Source organism: Dipodomys merriami, unplaced genomic scaffold, assembly GCF_024711535.1.
Source record: "Dipodomys merriami isolate MVZ:Mamm:240054 unplaced genomic scaffold, mDipMer1.0.p SCAF_133, whole genome shotgun sequence".
NCBI lineage: Eukaryota > Metazoa > Chordata > Mammalia > Rodentia > Heteromyidae > Dipodomys > Dipodomys merriami.
In genome coordinates, this window is record NW_027202638.1 from 620,791 (window position 1) to 647,438 (window position 26,648).

At 40.9% G+C, this 26,648-nt stretch overlaps 1 protein-coding gene across 7 annotated transcripts in view; it reads left to right on the forward strand.

Annotated features, from left to right (window-relative positions):
• LOC138825047 (transcriptional enhancer factor TEF-1) overlaps positions 1 to 26,648 on the forward strand; it is a 263,945-nt gene that overhangs the window by 53,459 nt on the left and 183,838 nt on the right. For 4 of the 7 annotated variants that reach the window (XM_070019402.1, XM_070019403.1, XM_070019404.1 and 1 more), the window contains exon 1: positions 19,381 to 19,430. The exons of 2 other annotated variants lie outside the window; for them this stretch is intronic. In XM_070019402.1, the coding sequence (XP_069875503.1) occupies positions 19,416 to 19,430 (15 nt within the window). In that variant the 5' untranslated portion in view covers positions 19,381 to 19,415. One more of the 7 variants, XM_070019408.1, reaches the window with a different exon arrangement.

Here is a 26,648-nt window from a genome sequence, read left to right on the forward strand (position 1 = left end):
CTTACATTCCTTACACTGTGTGGAGCAAAGCTTCACTGAAAATGGGTGTGGAATAGAATATCTATTAATCTAGGAATTATTTGTGGGGCTGGAGGTGTAAGGTTGTGAGGAGGAAGGCTGGGAAACACTCCTTGTTTTCTTTCATTTTGAATATTTTAACTCTTGTATGTTAAATGTTCATTTGAGGGAAGTATAAGCTTCTATCTAAATAAGCCCCACTCCCTACTCTAGTGGGTCATTTTTGTGCAGATAGAGAGAGGACAAGAACTTGAGTGTTTGTATTTGATTTTTAGGCCTGTGTTTCTCAAGTATTCCTGAAAAAGGATACTAGAAGGTGTTTTAAGGCTCAGACACCAAACTTTTCACTTTCAGACAATAGTATTTACTAGGTCTGGGTTGAGTTTTAGTTTATCACTGGTGAATTGGATATAGGTGGTCAGTGAACCATATGTAGATGGAACATTGGCATATTCAGTCAGAACTGGAAGAAAGTTCAACCTTTTCTTGTTACTGGGGAGGAAGTAGTTTCCCAGATAGGGAAAAGGGCTTGGACTTAGAAGCTACAGTAGACAGGATGGACCAAGGCTTTGAAGCAGATGGGATATAGGGAAGTCTAATCCTGTCTTTAACTTCCTGTAGCCTCATGCAGGCAACCTTAGATGGCTTTCCTAGCTTTGCCCCCTCCTCAGCCTTCTTGTGGTGAGTAATGTGACTGGAAGGACCCAGGCACAGTTGGCATAGAGTAGGTATTGGTAAATGGCAAAAAATAACACATTGTTTCCCCAGATTCCTGATTCATTCGTTGAATGAGTTGAACAGCTGCATATATATGTAACTTGTGATTTCTCTTTATTACACTCTCTCTCTCTCTCTCTCTCTCTCTCTTTCTCTCTCTCTCTAAAGGAAATCAAACAAAAGAGAGGGAAAATGTCCATCTTCAAGCTCAACACCCTAACACAACCGTTTTCATTTTAACTTTAGCCTTTGTCTGTGTGCAGGCATATTTCTACAGAGCTGTAATCATATATAGACTCAATTTTGTATTCTGCTCTTTTCAGTAAGCCTTAAGTAAATGCTTTCCAAATGGTTACATAGTCTTCAAGATGATTTTTAATGGTCTCACAATCTATCATCCCACAGCCTGAATTTGCTTAACCATTCATCTATTATTGGACATTTAGACTATTTCCCTTGTAGTTCTGTGCTGTTATAAATAATACTTTGAAATAGAGCTCATACGAATTCATTCTTATCGTACATTATATCCTTAGGGCCAATTCCCAGAAGTAGGATTTCTCTGTCAAAGGGCACAGATTTTTTTTTTTTTTTTTTTTTTGGCTTCATGGATATTGCTATTTTTCCAAAAGGGTTGTATTATATTTACAACCACTAGTGCAGGAAGGTACTAATGTCTTGGAGTGCATTAGATACTATAATATTTAAAAAGTCTAGGCTCACTGCTGTATCTTTTTTTGTTTTCTTAATTAAAAAAATTAATTTTATTGTAAAGGTGATATACAGAGGAATTACAGTTACATAAGTAAGGTAATAAGTATACTTCTTTTTTTTTTTTTTTTGTCAGTCGTGGGGCTTGAACTCTGGGCCTGAGTGCTGTCCCTTAGCTCTTCAGCTCAAGGCGAGCGCTCTACCACTTGAGCTACAGCGCCACTTCCGGTTTTCTGGTGGTTTATTGGAGATAGGAGTCTCATGGTCTTTCCTGCCCGGGCTGGCTTTGAACCGCGATCCTCAGATCTCAGCCTCCTGAGTAGCTAGGATTACAGGCGTGAGCCACCAGCGCCCGGCTAAGTATACTTCTTTTTGAACAGTGTTACCCCTTCCCTCATTTTCTTCCTCTCTCCCACTCCCCCTGTACCATAGTCTTTCTTGGTTTTATTTACTATTACTATTTTAAAGATTTTATTTAACTTCTTTAGTTTTTATAGACAGTTCTTTGCTGGTTGAGGTTACATGGTTTTAGTGTGTAGAATTTTTTAGATTCTTGGATTTTATAGTTAAAAAAACTAATCTAACAAAACCAAACTCAGAGCCCATCTGTGTCATAAATACTTTGGACATATTTTATGGTTGGATTAACTGTTCGTGATCTTAATTTCCTTGTAGGTCATAAGTTAATAGGGTGATATTTGGAAAGTAGAGTCTTCTTTTCTGTTTAGATTTCTTTGTTCTTTACCTCCCCCCACTTCCTGTCTCTGTCTTTCCTCCTTCACTTCCTCCTCCTCCTCTATACAGATTGTTTTTCCACTTAGGAGATAAAACATGAAGGGATCAGCTTTTAGTCATGGTCCTTCAGCTTTTAAAACTGCAGGTTTCCTAAATTATGTAGTAAGGAATGAGGATGAAGCAAATCACAGCATTGTAACAAATTACCTGTGACTGTGTTGCAAAAGCAAACATCTCCCATGAAATCTTAGAAAGGTGTGTTTGAGGGTGTGATCTTAGCTGGTGGTTTGGGAAGGCCAACTTGTTTTTCAAGTTGGTCTTGAATAATGATGTTCTTTCTGGAATGCTTGCCATCCTCAGTATGTCAGCCTCTGCTGGATGACAAACCTCTTACTCTTCTGTGTGCACTGTGGCCCCAGAACTGGTCTGTTTATCTGCCTGAGGTGAATGGTGGAAGCACCTCCCTTTTGCCAGGCAATGTTTGATGAATGACTATTGTTCTCCAGCTTCCCAGTGGCCAAGTTAAAGGCAGGCTTGGCTTCACAGTGGCCCCTGAGGTCACACCTACTCCCTTCCCACAAAGAACCAGGTCTCTTATGGGTGGGCATTCTCCTTGCGTGATGTTGGTGAGGAGTGGTACTGGCTAGGAAGATCCAAAGTTGGCAGAGTTGTTGGGTCTATGTACAGAAGAGAGTGGTGGTGGCAGCTCTGTTTCAGTTTAATTTGTTAATGAAACAAGACTGAGCGCATTTTCCCCTCCTGTACACCTCTTGGCTGTTTGAGATGAGGCACAATTAATTTATTTGTGCTGTCTGTGGAGGCGTATGCTAGCTAATGCAATGCAAGAGCTTTTATCTTTATGTTTGTAATGAAGAGGAGCAGGCAGCTGGCAAATTGACAAGGATTACCGATGACTCATTCTCTGACTGCAAATGCTTTCTTCCAAAATAATAAAATGTGCGCACACGCAAACCTAGTTCCTGTTTGAAATAGGCAGAGCCAGTTTGGGAAGTTTCAGGCGCCTCTGAAACCAGCTGGAGAAAGAAAAGGCGGGAAGCTCCTCCTCACTCCCTGGCCTGGCCCAGCTGAATTAATTTGGGCTGAAGCTCCTTCCTGTGAGCCCTGCCCTTGGGGAATGGGGACTTCCAGTCTCACCTCTACAATCTTTGCTAGATTGCCTCCTTTGTGCTTTTCCTTTGTATTCTAGCCTTGCCCCTTGGCTGGCTGATTCATAAGGCCAGGCCAGACCTTTCTCCCCTGCTGTTCCCTGGGCAGTGTGTTGCTGGCTCTCTGTTCTGTCATGGTGCATTCTGGCCCTGCTTTGCCACAGTCTAGGTGTACACTGGGGGCTCCTGTGGCCTTTGAGTTCTCTGGGCCTGGGCCTTGATAGCTTTGCTCTCTACCACCCATACCATTTTGACATGCCCCAGAAGTAGTTTGCTTAGTGACTAATGTGCATTTGACTTTTACAGTTTATAAAGCATTTTGTCATTAAAACAAGGCTGTGAGTTCGATCTTGTGCTTTCTTTTTCTTTTTCTTTTTGTCGGTTGTGGCGCTTTAACTCTGGACCTGGGTGCAATCCCTGAGCTCAGCTCAAGTTGAACACTCTTACCACTTGAGCCACAGCACCACTTCTAGTGTTCTGGTGGTTAATTGGAGATGAGTCCCACTGACTTCCTGCCAAGGCTGGCTTTGAACCAGGATCCTCCGATCTCAGCCTTCTGACCAGGTAGGATTACAGGTGTGAGCCACTAGCGCCTGGTGGATCTTGGGCTTTTTGATGAGATGGAAGTATATACAAAGTTAAATATCATTTTTATGATCATGTAGAAAAGTAGAAATGAAACCTGGACTTAAGAGTCTTAAACCTGACTTGATAGTCTTGATGACATCCATTCATTAAGTAGAAAATAAACCATTTTCTTGTGAGAAACATATAAATGGGTGGCCATATAAGCCCAAGAAATACCTGAATTACCTGAGAGGATAGGTAAGTTTCTTTCTTTCCTCTCCCTCCCTCCCTCCCTCCCTCCCTCCCTCCCTCCCACCTTCCCTCCCTCCTTCCTTCCTTCCTTCCTTCCTCTTTCTCTTTCTCTCTCGCTTTCCCTCCCTCCCTCCCTCCCTCCCTCCCTCGCTTCCTTCCTTCCTTCCTTCCTTCCTTCCTTCCTTCCTTCCTTCCTTCCTTCCTTCCTTCCTTCCTACCTTCCTGCCTGCCTTCCTTTCTTCCTTCCTTCCTTCCTTCTTTCCTTCCTTCCTTCCTTTCCTCCCCTCCCCCTCCCCCTCCTTTTCTTTTCTTTTCTTTTCCTTCCCTCCCTCCCTCCCTCCCTCCCTTCCTTCCTTCTTCTCTTTCTTTCTTTCTTTCTTTCTTTCTTTCTTTCTTTCTTTCTTTCTTTCTTTCTTTCTTTTCTTTCTTTCTCTTTCCTTCTCTTTCTTTTTCTTTGTTTCTTTGTTTCTTTCTTTCTCTTTCCTTCTCTTTCTTTCTCTTTCTTTCTTTCTTTCTTTCTTTCTTTCTTTCTTTCTTTCTTTCTTTCTTTCTTTCTTTCTTTCTTTCTTTCTTTCTTTCTTTCTTTCTTTCTTTCTTTCTTTCTTTCTTTCTTTCTTTCTTTCTTTCTTTCTTTCTTTCTTTCTTTCTTTCTTTCTTTCTCTTAGCTCTTTTTGCTCAAGGCTAGTGTTCTACCACTTCTAGTTTTGTGGTTGTTAATTGGAGTAAGAGTCTCATTGATTTTCCTGTTGGGTTGGCTTTGAACCACCATCCCCAGGTCTCAGTCTCCTGAGTAGCTAGGATTACAGGTGTGAATCACCAGTGCCTGGTAATAGATACATTTCTATAGTTCACCAGGAACTCATAGGATACTTTCTGGAAAACTCTGTACTGACTGATCCACAGAAATAAACTGTCCAGTGTACATTAACTAAAGTTTTTTTCCTGGGACAGATAACTAGGAAAGCTGGTTTTGCAGGGGGGACTACGTGTAAATGTCCAGTCTGACTTGTCACCTGGTACAAGCAGCATAAACCTCCTTTCTGACACAGCCAGAAGGAGCTATGGCGATTTCATAGATGAGGAACTGGCCTGGTGAGATTTTGTGTTCAAAGAAATTTCACTCACTTAACCAATCTGTGCATTTGACAAATAATTATCGAGCCAGTGCTGGACTGGGACTTGGACAGTAAGTAGAACATATAGTAAGTCATGGATAATGTGGCCAAGCAGGTGTAAGCCATTATCAGAGGGCAGTGATGAGTGAAGAAGTCAAGGTACATGAGACTTGAAGGATGTTGCTGAAAGTGGAAAATGGACAATTTGTGGGCTAGAGATATGTTTAAGTGAGGTCCTAATTTTACACCTTAGTACTACCAAAAATGGGCATAGGGAAAACTGTCAACTGAAAACTAGGACTTCACAATTCTCAAATCCAACCGAAGTTGATGTCACTGAAAGGCTTGTGTGAATGGAAACAGCTGGTGTTAGACTCAGTGAGACTCAAATGTATGTGAGAATTGCTCACTCTAGGCCTAAGCCATGAAGTGTGAGCCACCAGCCCCAAGTGCTGCTGGGTACTTGGAAGGTGGCTGGTCCCCACTGAGATGTAAATGCTGAGTGATGACTAGAAAGAGAGGAAGTACTTAGTCCAGGAGAAAAAATGCAAAATATTTCAGTAACAACTTTATGTTGATTACAGATTGAAATGATAATTTTCTGGACATGTTGAATTAATTAAAAGTCAATTTCATTCTTTTCTTTGTGCTTTTAAAATGAGGCTACTGAGTGAAACTGAGTGGAGAGAAAGACTTACCTAGGAGAGGATATACTTTGGTGTACAGGTGTAGACCAGTCCTGGAGCATAATCTATGGAGTCGTTTTACATTTCTGTGCCTCCCAGGCTCTGTCTCTAATGTGACCTTATCAATAAGCATACTGCCTTACAGTATGATTAAGAATAAAGTTAAGAAAAGCATTTTAACAAATGCTAAGTATGTGCCTATCATCCTAGTTACTCAGGAGACAAAGATCTAAGGATTGTGGTTTGAAGCCAGCCTGGACAGAATAGTCTGTGAAACTCTTTTCTTTAGTTAACCAGCAAAAAAGCTGGAACTGGAGTTGTGGTTCAAGTGGCAGAGTGTCAGCCTTCAGCTGAAAAGCCAAGGGAGAACAGAACACCCAGGTGCTGCTGGAGTTCAGGCTCTAGTACTGGCACCAAAATAAATAAATAAATAAATAAATAAATAAATAAATAAATAAATAAATAAATAAATAAATAAAATAAATGGCTAAGTTCAAAGCATATTCCACTGTGTCATTTTGTTTCCAGAGTCAGACGAAAGTTTTGGTCAGTCACAGAGTAAAAGTCTGGTGTGTGTGGGAAATGCCTCCAGTACAGAATGAATTACAGATTAGGGGGGAGTCTACATGAGATGCTGTGGATAAGAAAATTCCTTTTCTGTTGTGTTTGGCTCCCTTTGCCCCAGGAATTCCCTCATGCTTTATATTGAAGCTGGTGTCTAGGCTTTCATAGTTCTTTTTCCTTGTTTTGTTTAGTCATAAAATGCCAATAAGAGTAATAAGAATATCCATTTTTTGTTTCAAGTTTTTCATGTCTTCTTGAAACTCAATAAATGCTTAATAAATGCTATTTTCTGAAAACCTTTATGGCATCAGGGATCTGCTGGGCTGTAGGAATGTTGTGATGAGCAGGACACACAGCTCCTGTCCTCAAAGTACTTCTGCTGGGAATATAATGGGACCAGGCCAAGGTAGAGAGGCATTCCTAATTTGCAAATCCTTTGACTCATAGGATGGCTTGATTAGAAACAGCCTATAGACAGTTGTGGCTGCCTGGAATAGTCAGTTTGGCAGGACTGAGCTGGGGGTATTTGAGGGACATGAGGTAGCTGTGACCTGGCATGGAGTTAGTAGGCAGGCAGTCATTTCAGTGACAATCACATCTGATATGTGTCCCTTCAGGCCAGTCTTGTAATAGTGGAAGATAAAGCTGCCTCCAGTGTGTTTCCAGAATATCTCTGTAAAATGTCTTTGAAGGAGATGTTTGACTTGCAAGCATGTAGTTAATAAAATAAATACATTTAAAAAATGCAATCCTCCTTTTGAGAGGTTTTAGTCTCTTCTGTCTCCAGGGAGAAGTAAGGCCTTTCTTTCCCTAAGTAGAATTCTTGCTATGCTCTATGAGAAGAAGCAATTTTGGAATGTAGCACCTGCAGAAATAGGAAGGAAGAGCTCTGCCCAAATCACTGGACCAGGCTATTGTGTGGGTGGGGTCTTGATGCTTTGTGAAGGGGTATCAGTTCTGGCCCCAGCAAAGCATTTGAGGCACTGGAATTGAGGCACTCAATAGTTTTTAGCTGAATTCTGAGGGTAGGCAGCTTGAGTGATTCTTTTAACATTACAGAAGCCACACCATTCTGTGGCACCTGGCTAGAACAGGATATGTGCACCTAGAAAATTCCTGCTGTTATGCAGGAACTGAATATATGGTTATTTAATTTATTTTTATTGTGAAAATACTGTACAGAGGGGTTACAATTACATGGGCAAAATAATGAGTACATTTCTTATCAAGCATTGTAGCTCCTCCTTTGTTTCCCCTTCCCATCCTTTCCCATCCTCCCTCCCTGCTCCCCCCCCCCACCAAAGTTGTAAAGTTTGTTTACGACATAACGACTTGTACATGTCATTGTTGCAATGGGGCCACCTGTATCCCTATTTAAACGATTTGTTTTTCCCCTTCCCCTCCACAAATTATACCTACATCAAATACAGTGAAAACAGGGGTTATACTGTGGGGGAGGGACATACAAAGCAACAAAGAAATAATCTTATAAATGTATTATATATGGTTATTTAAAAATGTTTTTTAATTTTATTGTAAAGGTGATGTGCAGAGGGATTACAGTTATATAAGTATGATAATGAGTACATTTCTTGTTGAACAGTATTACCCTCTCACTCGTTTGCTCCTACTTTCCCTTTTCCCATATATAGTTCTTGAATGGGCAAATGACTGAATGAACAAATGAGGCCGTCTTCTGAGTTTTTAGATCATATTGGATGAGAGTTTCCAGTCTCCTTTTTTGCTTATTGAAGATAATCTGGGGGCCAACAGCATTAACCACCTTCAGCAGAGCATCTTGTTAAAATGCAGATTCTGATCCAGTGGATTTGGAGCAGGGTCTAAGAATCTGCATTTCTAAGAAGCTACAGGTAATACCAGTAGTGCTGGTCTGTAAGCTATATACCAGTAACAGAGCTGATTATATTAGGGTTGAGTCAAATCATCATTAAATCTTGCTTAAGTGCCTGGAGTGTACTAGCAATTGTGGGTAAGGGCAGAAGCCTTAGTCTTCAAGAAAATTTGTACTCATAGTGAGAAATCAAGACTCATCCTCATAAACTATAAAAAAAAGCCATATATTCCTATACTGTTGTGGTAAGATAGGCAGTCAGGAGAAAGTTTTGAGGAGTGATGAGCCTTTTTGTGGACATGGTGCTTGGGCATAGTGTAGAATTATATAAGATGTTGGAATTAGTTGTATCTGGCTCCAACCACTGGGATCCCTAAGACCATTGGCCATTTAGCTTCTGCTTAAATACTTTTATAGTAGAGAATGCCCTGAATTCCTATTTCTCAATTTATATTCATTCTCTGTCTCTCCACACCCACCCCCCCTCCTGCCCCCCAGTCCCTCTGTTCTGGTACTGGGGCTTGAACTCAGAAGCTCTCACCCTTTCCTAGCTGTTGGTGTTGAGTCATATCTCCACTTTCAACTTTTTGCTGGTTACTTCGATATGAGTCTTAAGGACTTTTTTGACCTGGCTGTAATTGTATATTGATTCTCAGATCTCTGCCTTCTAAGTAGCTAAGATTAAGGTATGAGCCATTGGCACCCAGCTCATGTTGTCTCCACATTGAGTAATGCTGTCAGTGTTGCCTGCTACCCCTACATGTAGAATCACAGTGCAGCAAATAAAAGACTGCAGTGTCTTGCATGAAAGCAACTGGTTTAACTTTGTATTACTCAAGGTAACTGGGTCCAACATATTTGGCAACTTTCTTCCTACTTTATTAATAAATGTTGGCAAAATGTGGTTGGTAGTTTATCATACTGAGTCAAAACAGGACTCATTTATCACTGATAAAATATTAAATAGCCACTGTGTACCATTCACCAGGCAGTGATAAAGTATCTTTTGCTTGGACAGTACTTTATTGTTTAGATCAAGTACTCTCATAAGCTTGAGGAACTTCCTGGGGTTGCAGAAATTTTAGTGCCACTTACAGTTGAGGAAACTGAGGCTCCTTTTAGAGATTAAGTAACTTGTTGGAGGTGATACTCTTTCTAGGGATTGACCATTGGAATTGGAAACTTGATTCTCAGTTGGAGTTTCTTTAAAATTCATTCCACTTGACTCAGAGGGAGGAGACAGGGAGCTCTTTAAGAACTTGATCTGGGATTTGAATTTTTTTTTTTTTTTTGTCGGTCGTGGGGCTTGAACTCTAGGCCTGGGCGCTGTCCCTCAGCTCTTCAGCTCAAGGCGAGCGCTCTACCACTTGAGTTACAGCGCCACTTCCGGTTTTCTGGTGGTTTATTGGAGATAGGAGTCTCACAGTCTCTCCTGCCGGGGCTGGCTCTGAACCTCGATCCTCAGATCTCAGCCTCCTGAGTAGCTAGGATTACAGGCGTGAGCCACCAGCGCCAGGCATGGGATTTGAATCTTTATGAGAGAAATGGAGGTATGGTTTCTGGAGCAGGGATGGCTGCCACAGTGGGAAGGGACTGAATGTGTTGGTTAAGAGGGAACTTTAAGCCAGGCGCTGGTGGCTCACGCCTTTAATCCTAGCTACTCAGGAGGCTGAGATCTGAGGATCGAGGTTCAAAGCCAGCCTGGGCAGGAGAGACCTTGAGACTCCTATCTCCAATAAACCACCAGAAAACCGGAAGTGGCGCTGTAGCTCAAGTGGTAGAGCGCTCGCCTTTGAAGAGCTGAGGGACAGCGCCCAGGCCCAGAGTTCAAGCCCCACGACCAACAACAACAACAACAAAAAAAGGGAACTTTAGAGTACTCTGCAGTGTGTAACACCACAGAAGCCTGTCCTACAGTGCATTCCTAGGCATACTGTAGAGATAGAACTTTTTTTGACAGGTGCACACTATAACATAGGGCCATGTATTTCACTTATACAGCCTTCTCACCCACACATCCACATACATTGTGATCTTAAACAGATAGGAGTTCGGAGTTCCTTGGTTCCTTCTTCAGTCCTTATCCTCCTCCCTCCACTGGTACCATGCAGCACAAGTTTGGAATTCCTCTTGCCATGTGCTACCCCATTTAGGCTTTTCTTCTGAAAATTGTAAAATAATATTTCTGTTTCAGATTTGCAATGTATGTCCATCATGAAACACTGCAAAATCTAAGAAATAAAATACAGAGAAGCAAAAATGAGAACTTAAAATTATAATTTTATTATATCCACATAACTTTCCATACTTCTAAGTGCAGCTTTTGGTACGTTTGTATGTTTTTGCTTTTGTGGCCTCATCCTGAGTCATTGAGTTCATAGGCAACCCAATCCATTAAGACTTTCTCATATGATCTTCATCCTATGTTTGTGAACTGATTTTTTTTTTTTGTACCTAAGTGCATGACTTGACATTCATCCTTATTAAATTTCTACCTTGTTAAAGTCAGCTGGCCATTTTATCCTTTGAGATAGTATCAGGAACAGACTTCTGTCATCCTTCATAATCACAATCCCTTCCAGCTCCCAGTGTCTGTCAAATTCCAGTATCAAATGATTCAGCAAACCCCAGCAACCTATAATGCCTCTGTATTCCTTACTAGTAAATGTAAGGAAATGGAGTAGAAATAGAATTGAGAGCTGACTACAAAGTGTGTTTCAATTCTTTTCATTTGTAGATGAGGAAAATAAGACATATTGGGAAGAAAGTAATTGCTCAAAGTTATATAACTGTGGAATGTTGCCTTATTCAGAAAACATTAAAGCTCCTCAGAGTCAGATTGTTTGTTAAATTCATCTTCTCCATAATTCACAAAACTCTCCTCCTTTAGTAAGGATAGTTTGATAAAATGAAAAAAAAAAAACAGTCAACTGGGTGCTGGTGGCTCACACCTGTAATCCTAACAACTCAGGAGGCTGAGATATGAGGATTGCAGTTCAAAGCCAGACCGGGCAGGAAAGACCATGAGACTCCTATCTCCAATAAACCACCAGAAAACCGGAAGTGGCTCTGTAGCTCAAGTGGTAGAGCGCTGGCCTTGAGCTGAAGTGCTAAGGGACAATGCCCAAGCCCAGAGTTCAAGCCCCACTACCAACCAAAAAAAAAAAAAAAAAAAAAACCACACACAAAAGAACAGTCCTCTTCTCCCCCGAAAGTAGTCATTGCCTGCATTAGCAATACACAAAATCTCCTCTCCTCTGTCTCAGGTCTTCAGATATTCTTTGCCCTTTTTTTTGGGGGGGGGGGGGGTCCGGTCGTGGGGCCTAAACTCTGGGCCTGGGCGCTGTCCCTCAGCTCTTTAGCTCAAAGCTAGTGCTCTACCACTTGAGCCACAGTGCCACTTCCGGCTTTTTTCTTTTTGCTTAGGTGGTGCTGAGGAATCCAACTCAGGGCCTCAGGCATGCAAGGCAAACGCTCTACCACTGAGCCACCTTCCCAGCCCATTCTTTGCCTTTTGAGGACTCACCACCTACTGTATGTGCAAGTTGTTGCTTAATGATTGAGCAACACAGAAAACACACAAGCCAGTTTGTGTGCTACATTTGCAGTTATTCCCTGTCATCTCAGCATTACCTATGCTGATCTGCTTCAGGTTGGGTTTGTCTTAAGTCTAAGCTGGCTGGAAGTTATTTGAGCTCTTCAGTTGTGGCTTTCTCCTCTGGCAGTTTGCTGCATTGTGGGTTCAAATAAAGAGGAGCCTAGTTGACCCCTGCCTCTTAGCATCTCTTTTATTTTTCCTTCAGTAGTTGGAGGAAGAAAAAAAAAAAACAGATTTTGCTTATTTGCAAATCTAAAAATTTGTTTCTCTTGGTGACTTATAAGATAAGATTAAACCTGGAGGTATGCATAATGGTAGAGTTTTAGAACTGATTATGTAATTTATATGGCATAAACAGGCAGAAGAAATTTTATACATGTACCAGCTGCCTTAAAAAATGGAAAATGGAACGGATGAGGAAAGCAATCATCACTCTAGTACTTTCAAAGTTGACCTGAGTATTGATAAACATTTAGTAGATGTAAAGAATGTTTTCTAATTTTAGCTCAAAGAATTACTGCCTGCCAATGGATCAGACTGCAATTTAAGCTTTCGTTCCTACAAAAAGGTTAATACTCCCTTGACCTCAAGAACATTAGAAAAAAATGAAATGTCTGAACCTCTACACTGTCCTGACCCCTGAATCTTAGCCCTGGACTATTAGAAGAGCTTTATCTGTAGGTGTGTATATTTGAGGAATCACTTCTATTACAAATAAAGCCCTCCTTCTCTAGTGGAGGAGGTGGCAAGAACCTGTCTGAGACTCTGACATTAGATCCTGTCTTTAAGTTTCAGGTTAGAAATGCTTTGTGTTCTCTGTGGGTCTTCACTGGCTTTGCTAAACACTCCTTAAGACAGCCCTGGCTGTGAGCTGAGTGCTGAGGGTAGCAATCAGCCCTTTCCTTTCCTTTCCTTTTTTTTTTTTATTTTGGTTGGTCATGGGGCTTGAACTCTGTGCGTGGGTGCTGTCCCAACACTCTTCAGTTCAAGGCGAGTGCTCTACCACTTGAGCACCACTTCCCATTTTCTAGTGGTTTATTGGAGATAAGTCTCACAGACTTTCCTGCCTGGGCTGGCTTTGAACTGTGATCCTCAGATCTCAGCCTCCTGAATAGCTAGGATTACAGGCGTGAGCCACCAGTGCCCTGCTAGCCCTTTCCTTTAATCACTTCCTTCTAGATTCAGTATTTATTAAAAGTGATAGGTGTGGAGCCGGGTCCTGAAGACACATCCCAGTAAGACCAAGGGGCTGCCTTCATGGAAAGGTAAACTCCTTGATAGGCAGTTAGCAGGTGAAAGGCCACAGTGCTCTGGAAGCATGCAGTAGGGCTGATCAGATGGACTTGGATATATGGAAGGTTCTGAGGAGGAGAGAATATCTGTGTTGAGATGGAAAGACTCTAGGAAAGATGCATGCCACAACTGAATGAATGTGTGAGATGTCTATTAGATGTTATAGCTCCAAGAATTATGTTTGGATTTGATTGTAGGCATCATTTGACTTGATCTGATATTTTTGGGTTTGGGTTGCCATTTTCATGTGTAATCTATCTTAACCTGTCTTTTTTTCTTTTACAGTATTTATTTGGTCTTATTTTTAATTATTAAAAATCTTTATTAAATAAAAAGACTACAGTTATGTCAAGCAGAATGCGTTTCCTTTTGGACAATGTTATCCTTTCACTATCGCTCAGTTTTTCCCTCCTGTCTCACTCACAGGTTGTGTAGTTTATTTTCAACATGGTATCCAGTGAGTATGATTGCTGCTTTGGCTTACACTTTGTCTTTCCATTTCTGTGACTCTCTTTATATTCCCAAATGCACTGACAAACAAAAAGAAAAGAAAACAAAGCAAAAAAGACAAAAAACCTTGTTTCCATTTTCTGGAGTTAATTTCAATAAATATTATTCTGTATGATCAGATACACAAAGGTATTAAGCCTTTCTGTTCCTTTCCTAAGAGTGTCCTCCTTTGATCTCACTGTATGAATGCCTAGAGACCCGTACAATTTATCATGTTTTCTTAATTGTAGTATGGTACTTATAACAAAATTTACTACCTTTTTTAGGTCCGGTTGTGGGGCCTGAACTCCGCCTGGGTGCTGTCCCTCAGCTCTTCAGCTCAAGGCTAGCACTCTACCACTTGAGCCACAGCGCCACTTCCGGCTTTTTTCTTTTTGCTTATGTGGTGCTGAGGAATCGAACCCAGGGCCTCAGGCATGCAAGGCAAGCACTCTACCACTGAGCCACCTTCCCAGCCCTACCTTATGTTTTTAAGTATGTCGTTCAGTGGCATTAAGTACACTGACATGGTTTTCCTACATGACCACCATCCAGTCTCAGAATTGTACATCTGCAAGATGGAAAACATTTATTTAATTCCCTAGCCAGCTACATTCTCTTTAGTAATAGTCTGATTACTCTAGATATCTCATGAATGGAATCCTACAGTATGTCTTTTTATGCCTGGTTTGTTTTGCTTAACCTTTTTTTCACCTATGTTGATTGTATGCGTATGTCAGAATTGCCTTTCAAAAGTGAATTATATTCAAGGTCCTATATTATTTCCTCTAAGTATGTATGAGATATTCACTAACCAATAGCTTCATTAACTCCCTAGCTCCACTGACAAGTGATTCATGCATTTGCCCACACCCCCTCCCTTATTGATTACTTGCTGGGTGCCAGACACCTATCTATTTGATTGGGATATGAAGAACACCTACAAAAAACACCCTACCACAAATTCTGCCTGTCAGAGAGATAAACTCTATCAATTATTAAACAATATCTGTCCAAGAGTGGTTGTACATATAAAGGTCTGTGTGACTTCAGAGGAAACACAAACAAATGCTTCATGGGAGAGCTGGGGGTGGCTTGCCAAAGGTAGCAATTGAATTTGCCTGGGAAGTATTTGTAGGAGCTTTATAGATAGATGGCTGATGGGGTGGGGTGCGAGGTTGGGGGAGTGGGAAGGCATCAGACAAGAGAACATCATAGCAGTGAATGGTATCTTGAGTATCTATCTGCACAGCAATTTAGTGTGGTAGTTATCAATTTAAAGTCCAGTTGGACAGTTCACGAGCCTTCAGGTCTGAGCTATGTAGAGCAATTTGTTTTCTCTTTCACTCTCCTCATTTCTAAAATGAGAATAACAATAATGCCTTTTCTGATAGGGAGATTTAAGAAGCAAGACATACAGAATGCTTAGGACTGGCCCCTAGCCCCAGGAGCTGTTTGCTTGAACTTGCTATACCTCACCCTCTTGTGAAGGTCCATATTTAGCCATTGGTTTATTCTTCATTTCTTGATATTTCCAGTATAAAAATTGTTGAATTACACAAATGTTGGCTTGGTCTTGGTGGGGCGGGGAGGGGGGGAGATGGTATAGGTACAGGGAATTAAAAACAGGACAGAACTGTTTACCCTGCTCTGCAGACCACTGGGATTCTGGAAAAGGAAAGAAGACACCATCAGTGTTGTCCATGTGCAGCTCTGTTAGGATTATAGTAGCAGATTTGTTTTTCACCTGCCTTCTTTTCTTTTCTTTTCTGTTCTTTTCTTTTCTTTCTTTCTTTTTTTTTTTTTTTTTTTGTTGGTCGTGGGGCCTGAACTCTGGGCCTGGGCACTGTCCCTCAGCTCTTCAGCTGAAGGCTAGCGCTCTACCCACTTGAACCTCAGCCCCACTTCTGGCTTTTTCTGCTTATGTGGTGCTGAGGAATCGAACCTAGGGCCTCATGCATGCAAGGCAAGCACTCTACCAACTGAGCCACCTTCCCAGCCCCACACCTGCCTTCTTTTCTATATAGATATATTATTTTCCACTTTTTCCAGCTGCCTTTTCTTGAGAGAGAAAAATAGTGTATGGTTGGTGATATCAGCTCTAATGTTATGATTACTTCATTTACAAGGTTTCTCCTGGTCCTTAGGTCCCAAGAGCATCTAATGCAGTGCAAACACACAAGAGAAATTTGTTTTCTTCTGTTACAGTTCAAAAGGTGGTTGGATGCTTCCTGATGTCCTCCCTCTTATCCTCTTCTAGCTCTCTCGACAACAACATCCTGTTGAGAACTTGTAGCTATTATTGATTACTTCCAACTACCTCAGAAATAGTTAGACTTTTGGCTTAAGGTGAGGTGAATCTGGGCTTCACTTTCAGTTTGACCTCATTAGTGGTATAATTTTGGACAGATTTTTTAATTTTCTGAGATGGGTATTCAATCTGTGTAGTATAAGCTGGCCTAGAACTCCAGCTTCCTGAATGGATTCTAGATGTATGCTGCCATCACTGGCAATGTTTTCTAAGCTTTTCCTTTTGTGAATAATAGACATAGTAGAGAACCAAAGAAAAAAATAAAAACAAATATGGGACAGGTGGGAGATTTGGTCAGAAAGTTTGGTCAAAGTTTCAGAGGAATTTTCCTGACCTGTTGGATAACTTGATGATAATAGTTAGCATAAAGAGATCTATCTATCTAATCTATCCTATCTATCTATCTATCTATCTATCTATCTATCTATCTATCTATCTATCTATCTATCTATCTATCTATCTATCTATCTATCTATCTATCTATCTATCTATCTATCTATCTATCTATCTATCTATCTATCTATCTATCTATCTATCTATCTATCTATCTATCTATCTATCTATCTATCTATCTATCTTCTATGTTGTGGGGCTTGAACTCTTGGCCTGGCTCCTGTTTCTGAGCTCTTCAGCTCAAGGAGAGCACTCTACCACTTGAGCCACAGCACCACTTCCGGTTTTCTGGTGGTTAGTTGGAGATGAGAGTCTCACGGATTTACCTGCCTGGGCTTGCTTTGAACTGGGATCCTCAGATCTCAGCCTCCTGAGTAGCTAGGATTACAGGCAGGAGCCACCAGCACTGGCTTAAAAGATTTTGTGTGTGTGTGTGTGTGTGTGTGTGTGTGTGTGTGTGTGTGTGTGTGTGTGTGTGTGTGTGTGTGTGTGTGTGTGTGTGTGTGTGTGTGTCTGTGTGTGTCTGTGTGTCTGTGTCTGTGTGTGTCTGTGTGTCTGTGTCTGTGTGTGTGTGTCTGTGTCTGTGTGTCTGTGTCTGTGTGTCTGTGTCTGTGTGTGTGTGTCTGTGTGTGTGTATGTATGTTTTCACCAGAAAGAAATGGCCAGTATCTGAGGTGATAAATAGGTCAATTAGGCTGATTGATTCATACTACAATATACTGGAAGGTGTACATGTATATATTGTACCTCATATACCTTACTTTAAAAAGACAAGAAAAATTGAATGTGATATTAAATAAATGTTGGCTGTGAATTTTTTTTTTAATTTCACCATTATGATTTCATGAATATAGCCTATCCTTTGATCTGTCACTTAGGATCTTGCTGACTTGGCACAGAAACAACTATAGGTAAGCTTCTATTTCCCATACCGGTTCTGAATTTGGAGTGTATTCTTCAGCGGTGGAAATGTGGGTGGGTGTTGTCTTTGAGTTTATTCCAGCTTGGGCCATGACCCAGCTCCTGGGCTGGGCAGGACTGTAATGTGTCCAGGTTAGCACCTTCTTGATTTTCAAAGTCTGATTATACAGTCCCCTTGTTTGTCCCTGCTCCTTTCTTGGCTAGTTTTCCTCCCTTGGCATCCCTCATTTAGAGCAAATGAGACTGTCCACATATTAGCTAACCGTTTCCCTTCACAGAACATAAGTTAGCTAAACAAACAGACAATCTAAAGATTTCTGGGTGCTGTATTGCAGTCTGCCAGCCTTTTGCTAACACTCAGTACATGTTGCTTTCCTATATTGCAGGTAAAGCAGTAAGCACAATGGTTCAAGCATAAGGTTGAGCTATACCTGACTCTTCTAACCATTATTAGATGTTAGCATTGCCTTATTTTTGCTTGGTAAGAATATATAGCTCATAATCCAAGAGCTCCTCAAAGTCTTCTGTGATTTAAGCAGACATTTTTTTAATCCTCGGGGTACCCACATTATACCCATGTTACTGAAAACAGTAATATGTTTGTGATTCTTATGAATATAAAGTTCATCTTTTTGTCTAACACAGGCATTTACCATTGTTGGATAATGGGAGTGTATAGTGTTGGGGCACTGCCTCTTTACCAACTTGGTGGAAGTATTTTCCTATTTTAAATAAGCAGTATGCTGTAGCTATGGGGCCAGGGGGAGGTAAACACTGCACTGTCTTGGGCAGGTAGTCAGAAGTGCCGAGAGTGCTCTTGCTTTCCTTTTAACTATCTGTCCAGGACCTTTAATGGTGGTCCTGTCTTCTCATGGGTGTTTGTAAAGGGTCATATTAGGTATCTGTCTTTGGGAGATGGTTACAAGAATGTTTGCCCCACAAAAACAGTTGGGCCAAATCTAAATGTCCAACCATGAAGAAATAGTTATGTAATCCTATATCCATGATCTTGAATATTCATGATCTTATAATCATAGACACAAAGAATTTTTCAGGGTGGTGGCTCTCTCCTGTACTTCTAGATAGGAGGCTGAGATCTAGAGGCTCTTGTTTTGAAGTCAGCTCTGGAAGAAAGTCCTTGGCAACTCTATTTCCAGTTACCCAGTAAAAAGTCAGATTGGAGGCATGATTCAAGTGATTGAATGCCAGTTGTGAGAAAGTACAAAGTACTGAGTTCAAGTCCAAGTTCTGGCCCCTCCCACCAAAAAGTAAACCACTAAAAACAAATCAAAATTTTTTTTTTAGAATTTGGGAAAATGTTGAATGTGAAATGTTAAGTAGAGTATAAACTCCCAAACTATATGGAAGAATAAGTTAATGAAAGAGACCACATCACACTGATTGATTAGTAGCATTGATTATTACTTGGTCGTGGAATATGAGTGATGTTTATTTTCTCCCCTGTGTCTTTCTCTGTGTCCCACCTGCTTTTGTTAACTGTGGGAATTAACCTTATACTGAGGTACTTTAGAAATACTATGTTTGAAAAATCTACGGAAATGGATTTAAAAATTATTTTATAGTTTATGGGCAGGTAGGTTGATTTTAAACCTGGAGAAGCACACATGGAGGTTGTGTTTATTGCCTGTAAAGGAAGCTGCTGACTTGATGGGATAAAAATAAGAGCCTAGGTCAGTCTCCCATGCTGCTATCTGGCTCTTCCCAGACGGCTGGGCTTCCGAGAGGCCCTAATGGGCTTGTTGAAAGGCTCACTTGGCTTCTTATTAATGTCCCTCTCGGAGCAGTGCTCTGCTTTGCTGGCTAACCTTGTCAGAAGGTTACCCACAGATCTCCAGGGCTCAGCTAATTTTAAACCTGGTCAGCCAGTGCGGTGGCATTGCGCTGCAGAGACACGAACAGCTCCCTGGGAGACATGGCTGGGGAAAGATGAGTTGAGTCCACCGTATTTTCTCATCCTCCTGTAAGTGACCAGGCACGCTGAACAAGCAAAGAAAGCTGGGATAATAATGAGAGCTTTTATGGTAAAAACCAAGATTATTAAAGATCTTTTAGCAATGTCAATGCCAGTTGATAATTGCACGGTGTGATGTGCCCTGCATGAAATGTGTTAACTCTGACCACAAAGAATAGTAAGGTGAATGAGATCCTATCTTCTGGGTGCTAGACTATGGCTGTCTTTAAAGATAGGATGAAATTGCAGTGAATTTCACTGTTTACATAGTATTCTTCTAAGTTTATAGGATTCAAACCACCAGTGATAGGTCTTCTGTGAGGTTTCTTACTGAGATTTTTGATTGGGATTTGGTTGAGAGTGTTTTTTTCTTAAAAACTAAACCAACCAAGAAGCCAACCAAAGGAAATCAAACCAGAACAAAAATTCCTCACAGTTCCTGCCTGTCTGTCTTCATGTCTGCTACTGGTCTGTCTGCCACAAAAATGGTTAGTGTAAAAGGTGGTTTTTTTGCATTTGCAATAGATTATTTCAGAACAGTAGTGTTGTGCTTTAGAATATTTGTCAGTGTCATCTTTCCAAATGAAATATAAATTAATATGCTGTTGGGGAGCCTTTCCCTCAAAATTAACTTAAACACCTTACATTCTTTTATTTTTTTAAACTGGATAGAATTTTCTTTTTGGCTGCCTTTCTACATCTTCAGTTTGGGAATCTAATGTGCTTATGAGAATTAGCTCAATTTTGATCTGCTAAGACATTCACAGCTTCTTTCTGTGAGATTACAATGGGCACTTAATCCATCTGGTGGACGGCCTGGTCTTGGGGTTTACCTATATGGCCTAAGGAAGAATACCTTTTCTTGTCTCTGGGTCTGCACTCACTCACTTATAAAACAGTGTCTTGGAGCAAATTAAAGAGGCACTGTCCATGGAGTAAACCAAGATGAAAGAACAATGGCTGGAGAATCAATAACTTGTTAACTCTCTACCGCGATTGAAGTTAACTTTATTTGAAATAGCCAGGCTGGGCCAGACCACATCAAGCCAACAGCCTTCTTGCACGTGCTAAGGGTAGCTCAGGAGGAAACTTTGATTTCATTTTAGGAAGGGGATGGGGTGGGGTGGGAAGAGCAGCTTTTTATTAGCATTTTCTCTCTTGAAGATCTACCTCTCCTACAATAGATCTAATTAGCTTTGTCATGTTTGGATTTAGTTTGAAGAAAATTAAAGCTGAGTAATAATCAGGAATTTGGAAAATGGAAATACTTGTTGAATCTCTTGGACCAAAATTGACTCCTATACATAGAGTTAAGTAACCTAAAGAAAATCCCACCTCTAAGGTCCTAAAACAATATTTTAAAAAACACATTCAAAGTAGTTAGATTGTAATGTAAATAAAAATTACTGTAGGTTCTAAGTGAATGAAGTAATTGTAGGGACTCTAGTGGTGAAGTTAAGAACAGAGTGAAGAAGTTAAAAATACATTTCTTCTAACTCAGAATGTCTTCTACTCCCGTTCAAATACCTGCAAATACCCTCCCTCCCTCCCCTCCCTCCCCCAAACTTATCTTTCTCACCTCCTGGATTCTTCCCTCAGCTGGCAGTGTAGCAGGCCCTCTGTTATTTTTGTGGTAACCTGATACTTAGGCTCAGTGCAGCCTCTAGGCCCATAGAAGTGAAGTGAGCAAAGCTGAAAAAGTGGCTATACTTTCAAGCTGAGCCATGGCTGAGGCTGGGCTGGGGACTAGGCAGTCAACAGGACAGGCTGAAGTGGATCAAGGCTAGGGTCTTCATTGAAGACCCCGGATCATGGCTGAACAGGTGGCAGGCCCTACCCTGAGGTGGCTGGGAAGTGGGGCACGGGAAGCAATGTGGGACTTGAGAAATAGAGTTGATCAGGATTTTTCGATATGGGAGTAATGCCTTGAAGCCAGTGAGTCTTTTAGATCCTCAGTGGATCTAGGCAGGACATGCCTGAGGTGCTTGATAGCACAACAAACAGTGAATTTCCTTTCCTATTCCTCTTATCTTCTTCTCTTCTCTTTTCTTTTCCTTTGTTCTTTTCAGACAGTGTCTCTTATGTGTAGCCCTGGCTAATCTTGAACTGTCAATCATGCTACCTGTGCTTCCCAAGTGCTGTGGGTATTGGTGTGTACCACCACAACTGGCTTGAGTTCTTCACTGACATAAAAATGGTATTAATACCTTATATTTAGATAAATTGATTTTTGATCTGTGTTAGGTGTTGAGTTGGGCTATATAGTAGGTAGGACTAAATCCCTTCCTTCTGAAACTTGGAGGTGTAGTAGGGAAGAAAATATAATAAGCAGCAAGTATTAGCTATAGTCACATGTTAGTTTTAGTTGTTGTTCTCCTTCTTACGCTTCCCTGTACTCTTGATGAGGCTAATAGGCTCAAACCATAGCACCAACAAGTATACCTCTTCTGTAGTTGGTATAACAGGTGTGCACACTGTACCTAGCATTGGTTGAGATACAGTTTTTCCAACTTCTACGTTCAGAGTGTCCTCAAACTTAGATTCCCCAGTCATTGCTTTTCAAGTAGCTAGGATTGCAGGCTTGAGCCACTGCATCCTGCTGGATATGAATTACATTTTAATTTGGAATTTTGCATTGCAGGGTTCATCTTCCTTGCTCCTTTGCCATGGTTGGCACAGTTTGGAGGAGGACATGATCTGGAAAGAAATATATGTTTGTTTGTTTTTCCTCCCTAAAGAGACTCCTGTGCATATGTTGAGGGGCTGCAGAGATGTAGATGGAATCAAGATGTGGCCTTGTACAGTTTTTCTTGGTACAGCTTACTCATTTGCTAAGGGATGGGAGGTAGTAGTAGTATGATGGATGGAGCTGGCTCTCTTGAGAGCACCCTGGACCATATGAGTGAAGGCAGGAGAAATTAGGCCTGGCTTCAGAAGTGGGTACCTCAATCTTTCTGTCCCTACTTCATTTGGCTGCATGCCCTTGCAGTAGTTTTAGTCTGCTCAGAGCAGGTCTGCACATGTACCCAGTATTCGTAGAATACTTGTTCACTTGAATGGGTGGCTTATCTGTAGGAATGGGGGTGGTGGGAGGATAGAGGAACAACAGTCTCACACTTACCCTGCCTCAGTCATTGTCTAATCAGAGTGCCAAGAATCTTTCTTTTGCTTGATGTGAACTTGATGTAAACCAAGGACCAGGTTTACATTTGGAGGGCAATGATTGATAATGGGGCTTTAATTTGCCCCAGAATTTGTATATCCTTCTGTGAGACCTGTGTTACCACTGTGCTATCAGTCAATGGTAGATTGTGTTTCTCATCTGCAGACAAGCAATACTTTATATTTTTGGTTAGTTTATGCCCTAACTTTGTGTTGGCTTTGTATATTGGCCATATACAGACCTGTGTGTCTCTATCCAGAGCAGTCTGGGGCCCATGCCAAGCTTGGGTGTGACTGAACTCTAGAGCTTTAGGGACCAAAGGAATAAGTTGAGTGCTTGAATACAAAGTCTGATGAGCATTTATTGTAAGAACCAGAGCAGAGTTAATCCCATAACACATCTGTATAAACTGTCACCATCTTTCTGAATTGTCACTGTCATGCTGTTGTAAATTTGGAAGGCTTAAGGGATGTGCCACATTTTAATACTTGAATTTACCTGGAGAACTAGTCTGGTCTCAGAACTAAAATGTGCAAAAAATGCTTTTGATTTAAAAAAAAAAATCTGATTCCAACTTTACAAAAGAACCTTTTATCCTTTATCTCTCTCATATAGTGTCTCTGTGTCTTGTGTACTTGTACCTTCAGAATTTTCTCACACAGTCCTGCTAAACCTGGTGTTTTCTTGTAGGCCCCTGTCTGCCTGAGGCCTTTGAGCTCCCATGCAGTCCAGCCCAGCTCACTGCTCCAGCCTTTCTGCTTTCATGCTTTACCCTTTCTTTACCTCATTTATTTCATGAGAGTCTTTGAACAGATAGACCATCCTGTGTTCCTGTGGTTATTGTTTTAGATGTCTTGCTCAGCTCTCAAGTTTACCTCAGATCCTTCCTCCCAAGAAGCTCTCATTGATTGACCTAGGGACAGGGCTCTGACAGTGCTTTGAGTATTTGTCTTCTGCAGCATGTGACATTCATTTGCTGTTGTTTTTACCCATATATTTATTTTAGGTGTGCATTCAGTTGTCCCTTTGGAAGGGAGATACCATGTGTTAAAATGTTGAATATAAGAATAGAAAAATCACTAAAGGCTTGAACTGAACCCTTATAGGTCTTCCAAACCAATAGGGTGACAAACATATATAGATAGGTCATTCCTATATGGTGGGTTATGTTCATATTTACTCGTTAGCCAAGGTGCCACCTGTGGAAACACAGGAGACAGAGAAGGATTAGGCTAGTCTTTTTGGGTTGAAGTCCTCAAAGATCATTAATGTACTTCTTTGTCCACTGTGAAAGTACTTGTTAAGGGCAGGAGTATAGCATAGTTATCTCCATCTCTAGTGGTGGCACCTTAGTGGGGAGATAGGGTTGCGCCATTCAGTAAATGCTTTACCACATTAAACTGAAACATGGAAATAATTCATTATGTGTCTATACTCATTCTCACAATGAATTTAAAGACTGTCGAATAGCATTATTAAGTGTAGAAAAAGCCTGGCACTAGTCAGTGGCTCATGCTTGTAACCTACTCAAGAGGCTGAGATCTCAGGATTGTAGTTTGAAGCCAGCCTGGGCAGGAAAGTTTGTGAGACTTCTTTTTTTTTTTGGGTCCGGTTGTGGGGCCTGAACTCTGGGCCTGGGTGCTGTCCCTCAGCTCTTCAGCTCAAGGCTAGTGCTCTACCACTTGAGCCACAGTGCCACTTCTGGCTTTTTTCTTTTTGTTTATGTGGTGCTGAGGAATCAAACCCAAGGCCTCAGGCATGCAAGGCAAGCACTCTACCACTGAGCCACCTTCCCAGCCCTTGTGAGACTTCTTATCTCCACTTCCAAAAAGGCAGAAGTGGATTTGTGGCTCTAGTGATTGAGTGCTAGTCTTGAGTAGAAAAGCTCAGGGACAGTGCCCAGCCCTTGAGTTCAAGTCCCAGGACTGGTGGGGGAAGGTGGCGGGGAAGTGGAGAAAAGAAGACAGAAAGGACAGAGGTAGAGGTGGAGACCTAAGTAGACTTAGAAAGGAGACCAAACTTGCAGAGCACATGAAGCCTTCAGAAGGCCCTGCCAGTGTGGCTTTAACACTTTGTCAACCCAGGAAGTACAAGTGGAGGCTGCTGGGTTGAGCACACAGTTTTTAAAAAAACATGGTGTTTTCTAAGTACAACTATATTTTGGGATCTTTGAAAAGAACAATTTATATGATGTGATGAAAGATATCCCCAATATCCTTCAAATAAATCCTCTAACATATGCTGATGGCATAAAAAATAAATTTAAAATAAAGTATATAAAGTAAAAAGGTATAATTTGGTAAAAGAAAACTTATTTAGATCCTGGAATAAACTTTCTGTAAGGTAACTGTAGACTCAGAAAGGCATTGAAATGAGCAAATAGTTTTGCTTGTTCTCCCCCCTCCTCTTCTCCCATCCCCCTTCTTCATCTCTTCCTTTTTCCCCTTTCCCCACTCATGGTTGTATTTACCTATCTTCCTCTCTCCATTTGTCTGCCCCTCATCTTTTAATTTTAGCTGTTGTGTAGCTGGATAATGGTATCACATAACTTGATAATTGGATATGTTGTGTATTTTTGGTGGATTATTTGGTTATTATTTATAGAATACATTAACTTTTTACCTTTTTCTATTATGTTGATTTTTTATTTGGTAAGAATTCTTTATGTACTAAAGATAGGATTCTTTGTAGCATACTCTATTTTTTTCTTAGTCGTTCTTTCTTAAAAGTGTTTTATTTTATTGGGTCCGGTCGTGGGGACTGAACTCTGGGCCTGGGCAGTGTCCCTCAGCTCTTCAGCTCAAGGCTAGCACTCTACCACTTGAGCTACAGCGCCACTTCCGGCTTTTTTCTTTTTGCTTATAAGTGGTGCTGAGGAATCGAACCCAGGGCCTCATGCATGCAAGGCAAGCGCTCTACCACTGAACCACCTTCTCAGCCCCCTTAGTCGTTCTTTCTGTGAAAGGGTTTTTTAACTAATGCAATTATTTTGTGTGTGTGTGTGTGTGTGTGTGTGTGTGTGTGTGTGTGTGTGTGTGTGTGTGTGTGTGTGTGTGTGTGTGTGTGTGTGTGTGTGTGTGTGTGTGTGTGTGTGTGTGTGTGTGTGTGTTTTGAGTCTCACTGTGTTTGTTGCCTATGATGGTCTTGAATTCCTAGGCTCAAGCCAGCTCCCTCCCTAAGTCTCTAAAATAGCAAGGACCAGGCACACTTTACCAGGTCTTGTTACATTTTGTCCTTTTAAAGTAATATTTGCCTGAAGGAAAGTTGTAGAGATAATCTGCTTTTTTAAATTTCTAAATTCTTTTTGCTTTGCTGTTTACTTTCAGTTCTAAAATCTAGTTCAGATTAATTATAGGCTCTGATGTGGTAAGGTTCAAGTTTTATTTTTTCATATGTATATCAATTAACTCAAGTCATTTATGGAAAAGACTTTTATTCAGAACAATGCCTTCTAATCTTTTTCACAAATGGAATGACTGTATATGTATGAGTTTGTTTCTGGACTCTATGTAGATACTGGGTCATACTATGCTATTGATTAATAGTCTTTGCTACATCTGATTTTGTAGCCCAGTCTGGCCTAGACTCATTATCTTCCTGCCTCAGTTTCCTGAGTATGGGTGTTACAGATATATACTACTATGCTCTACTTGCAATGAGTTTTAATATAGGCCAGTGTAAGCCCTTCTATTTTGGTTCTCTTCTTGAGTATTATCCAAGAGCTGGATTTATTCCAACAGGTTAGTTTTAGCTGTTGTTTTTATCATGTCCCTGCTTTTATTTGGAATTCTAATATTATATGACACTGTCCTGGGTATTTCAGATCACACAGGCACAGTATTTGCTCCCTAGAATTTTATGATCATATTTTGGGACTCAGAAATACACACATATGCCTTGGTTTGACTGTCATGCTATATGTTGAGTTATATTATAAGTGAGGAAAGGCAGATGATCTTGACTTCTGATGGTTGAGTGCCTCTAAAAGGGGAAAAGTGCATTGTAATGAATATTGTTTCTGATTACCTAGGTGGACAAGAAAGAAGAGTTCGTCCTTTCTGTCATGTTGCAGCTTAGATTTTTGATTTTCTGACAGGAGTTAGAAGATGAGATCCCTGTAGATCT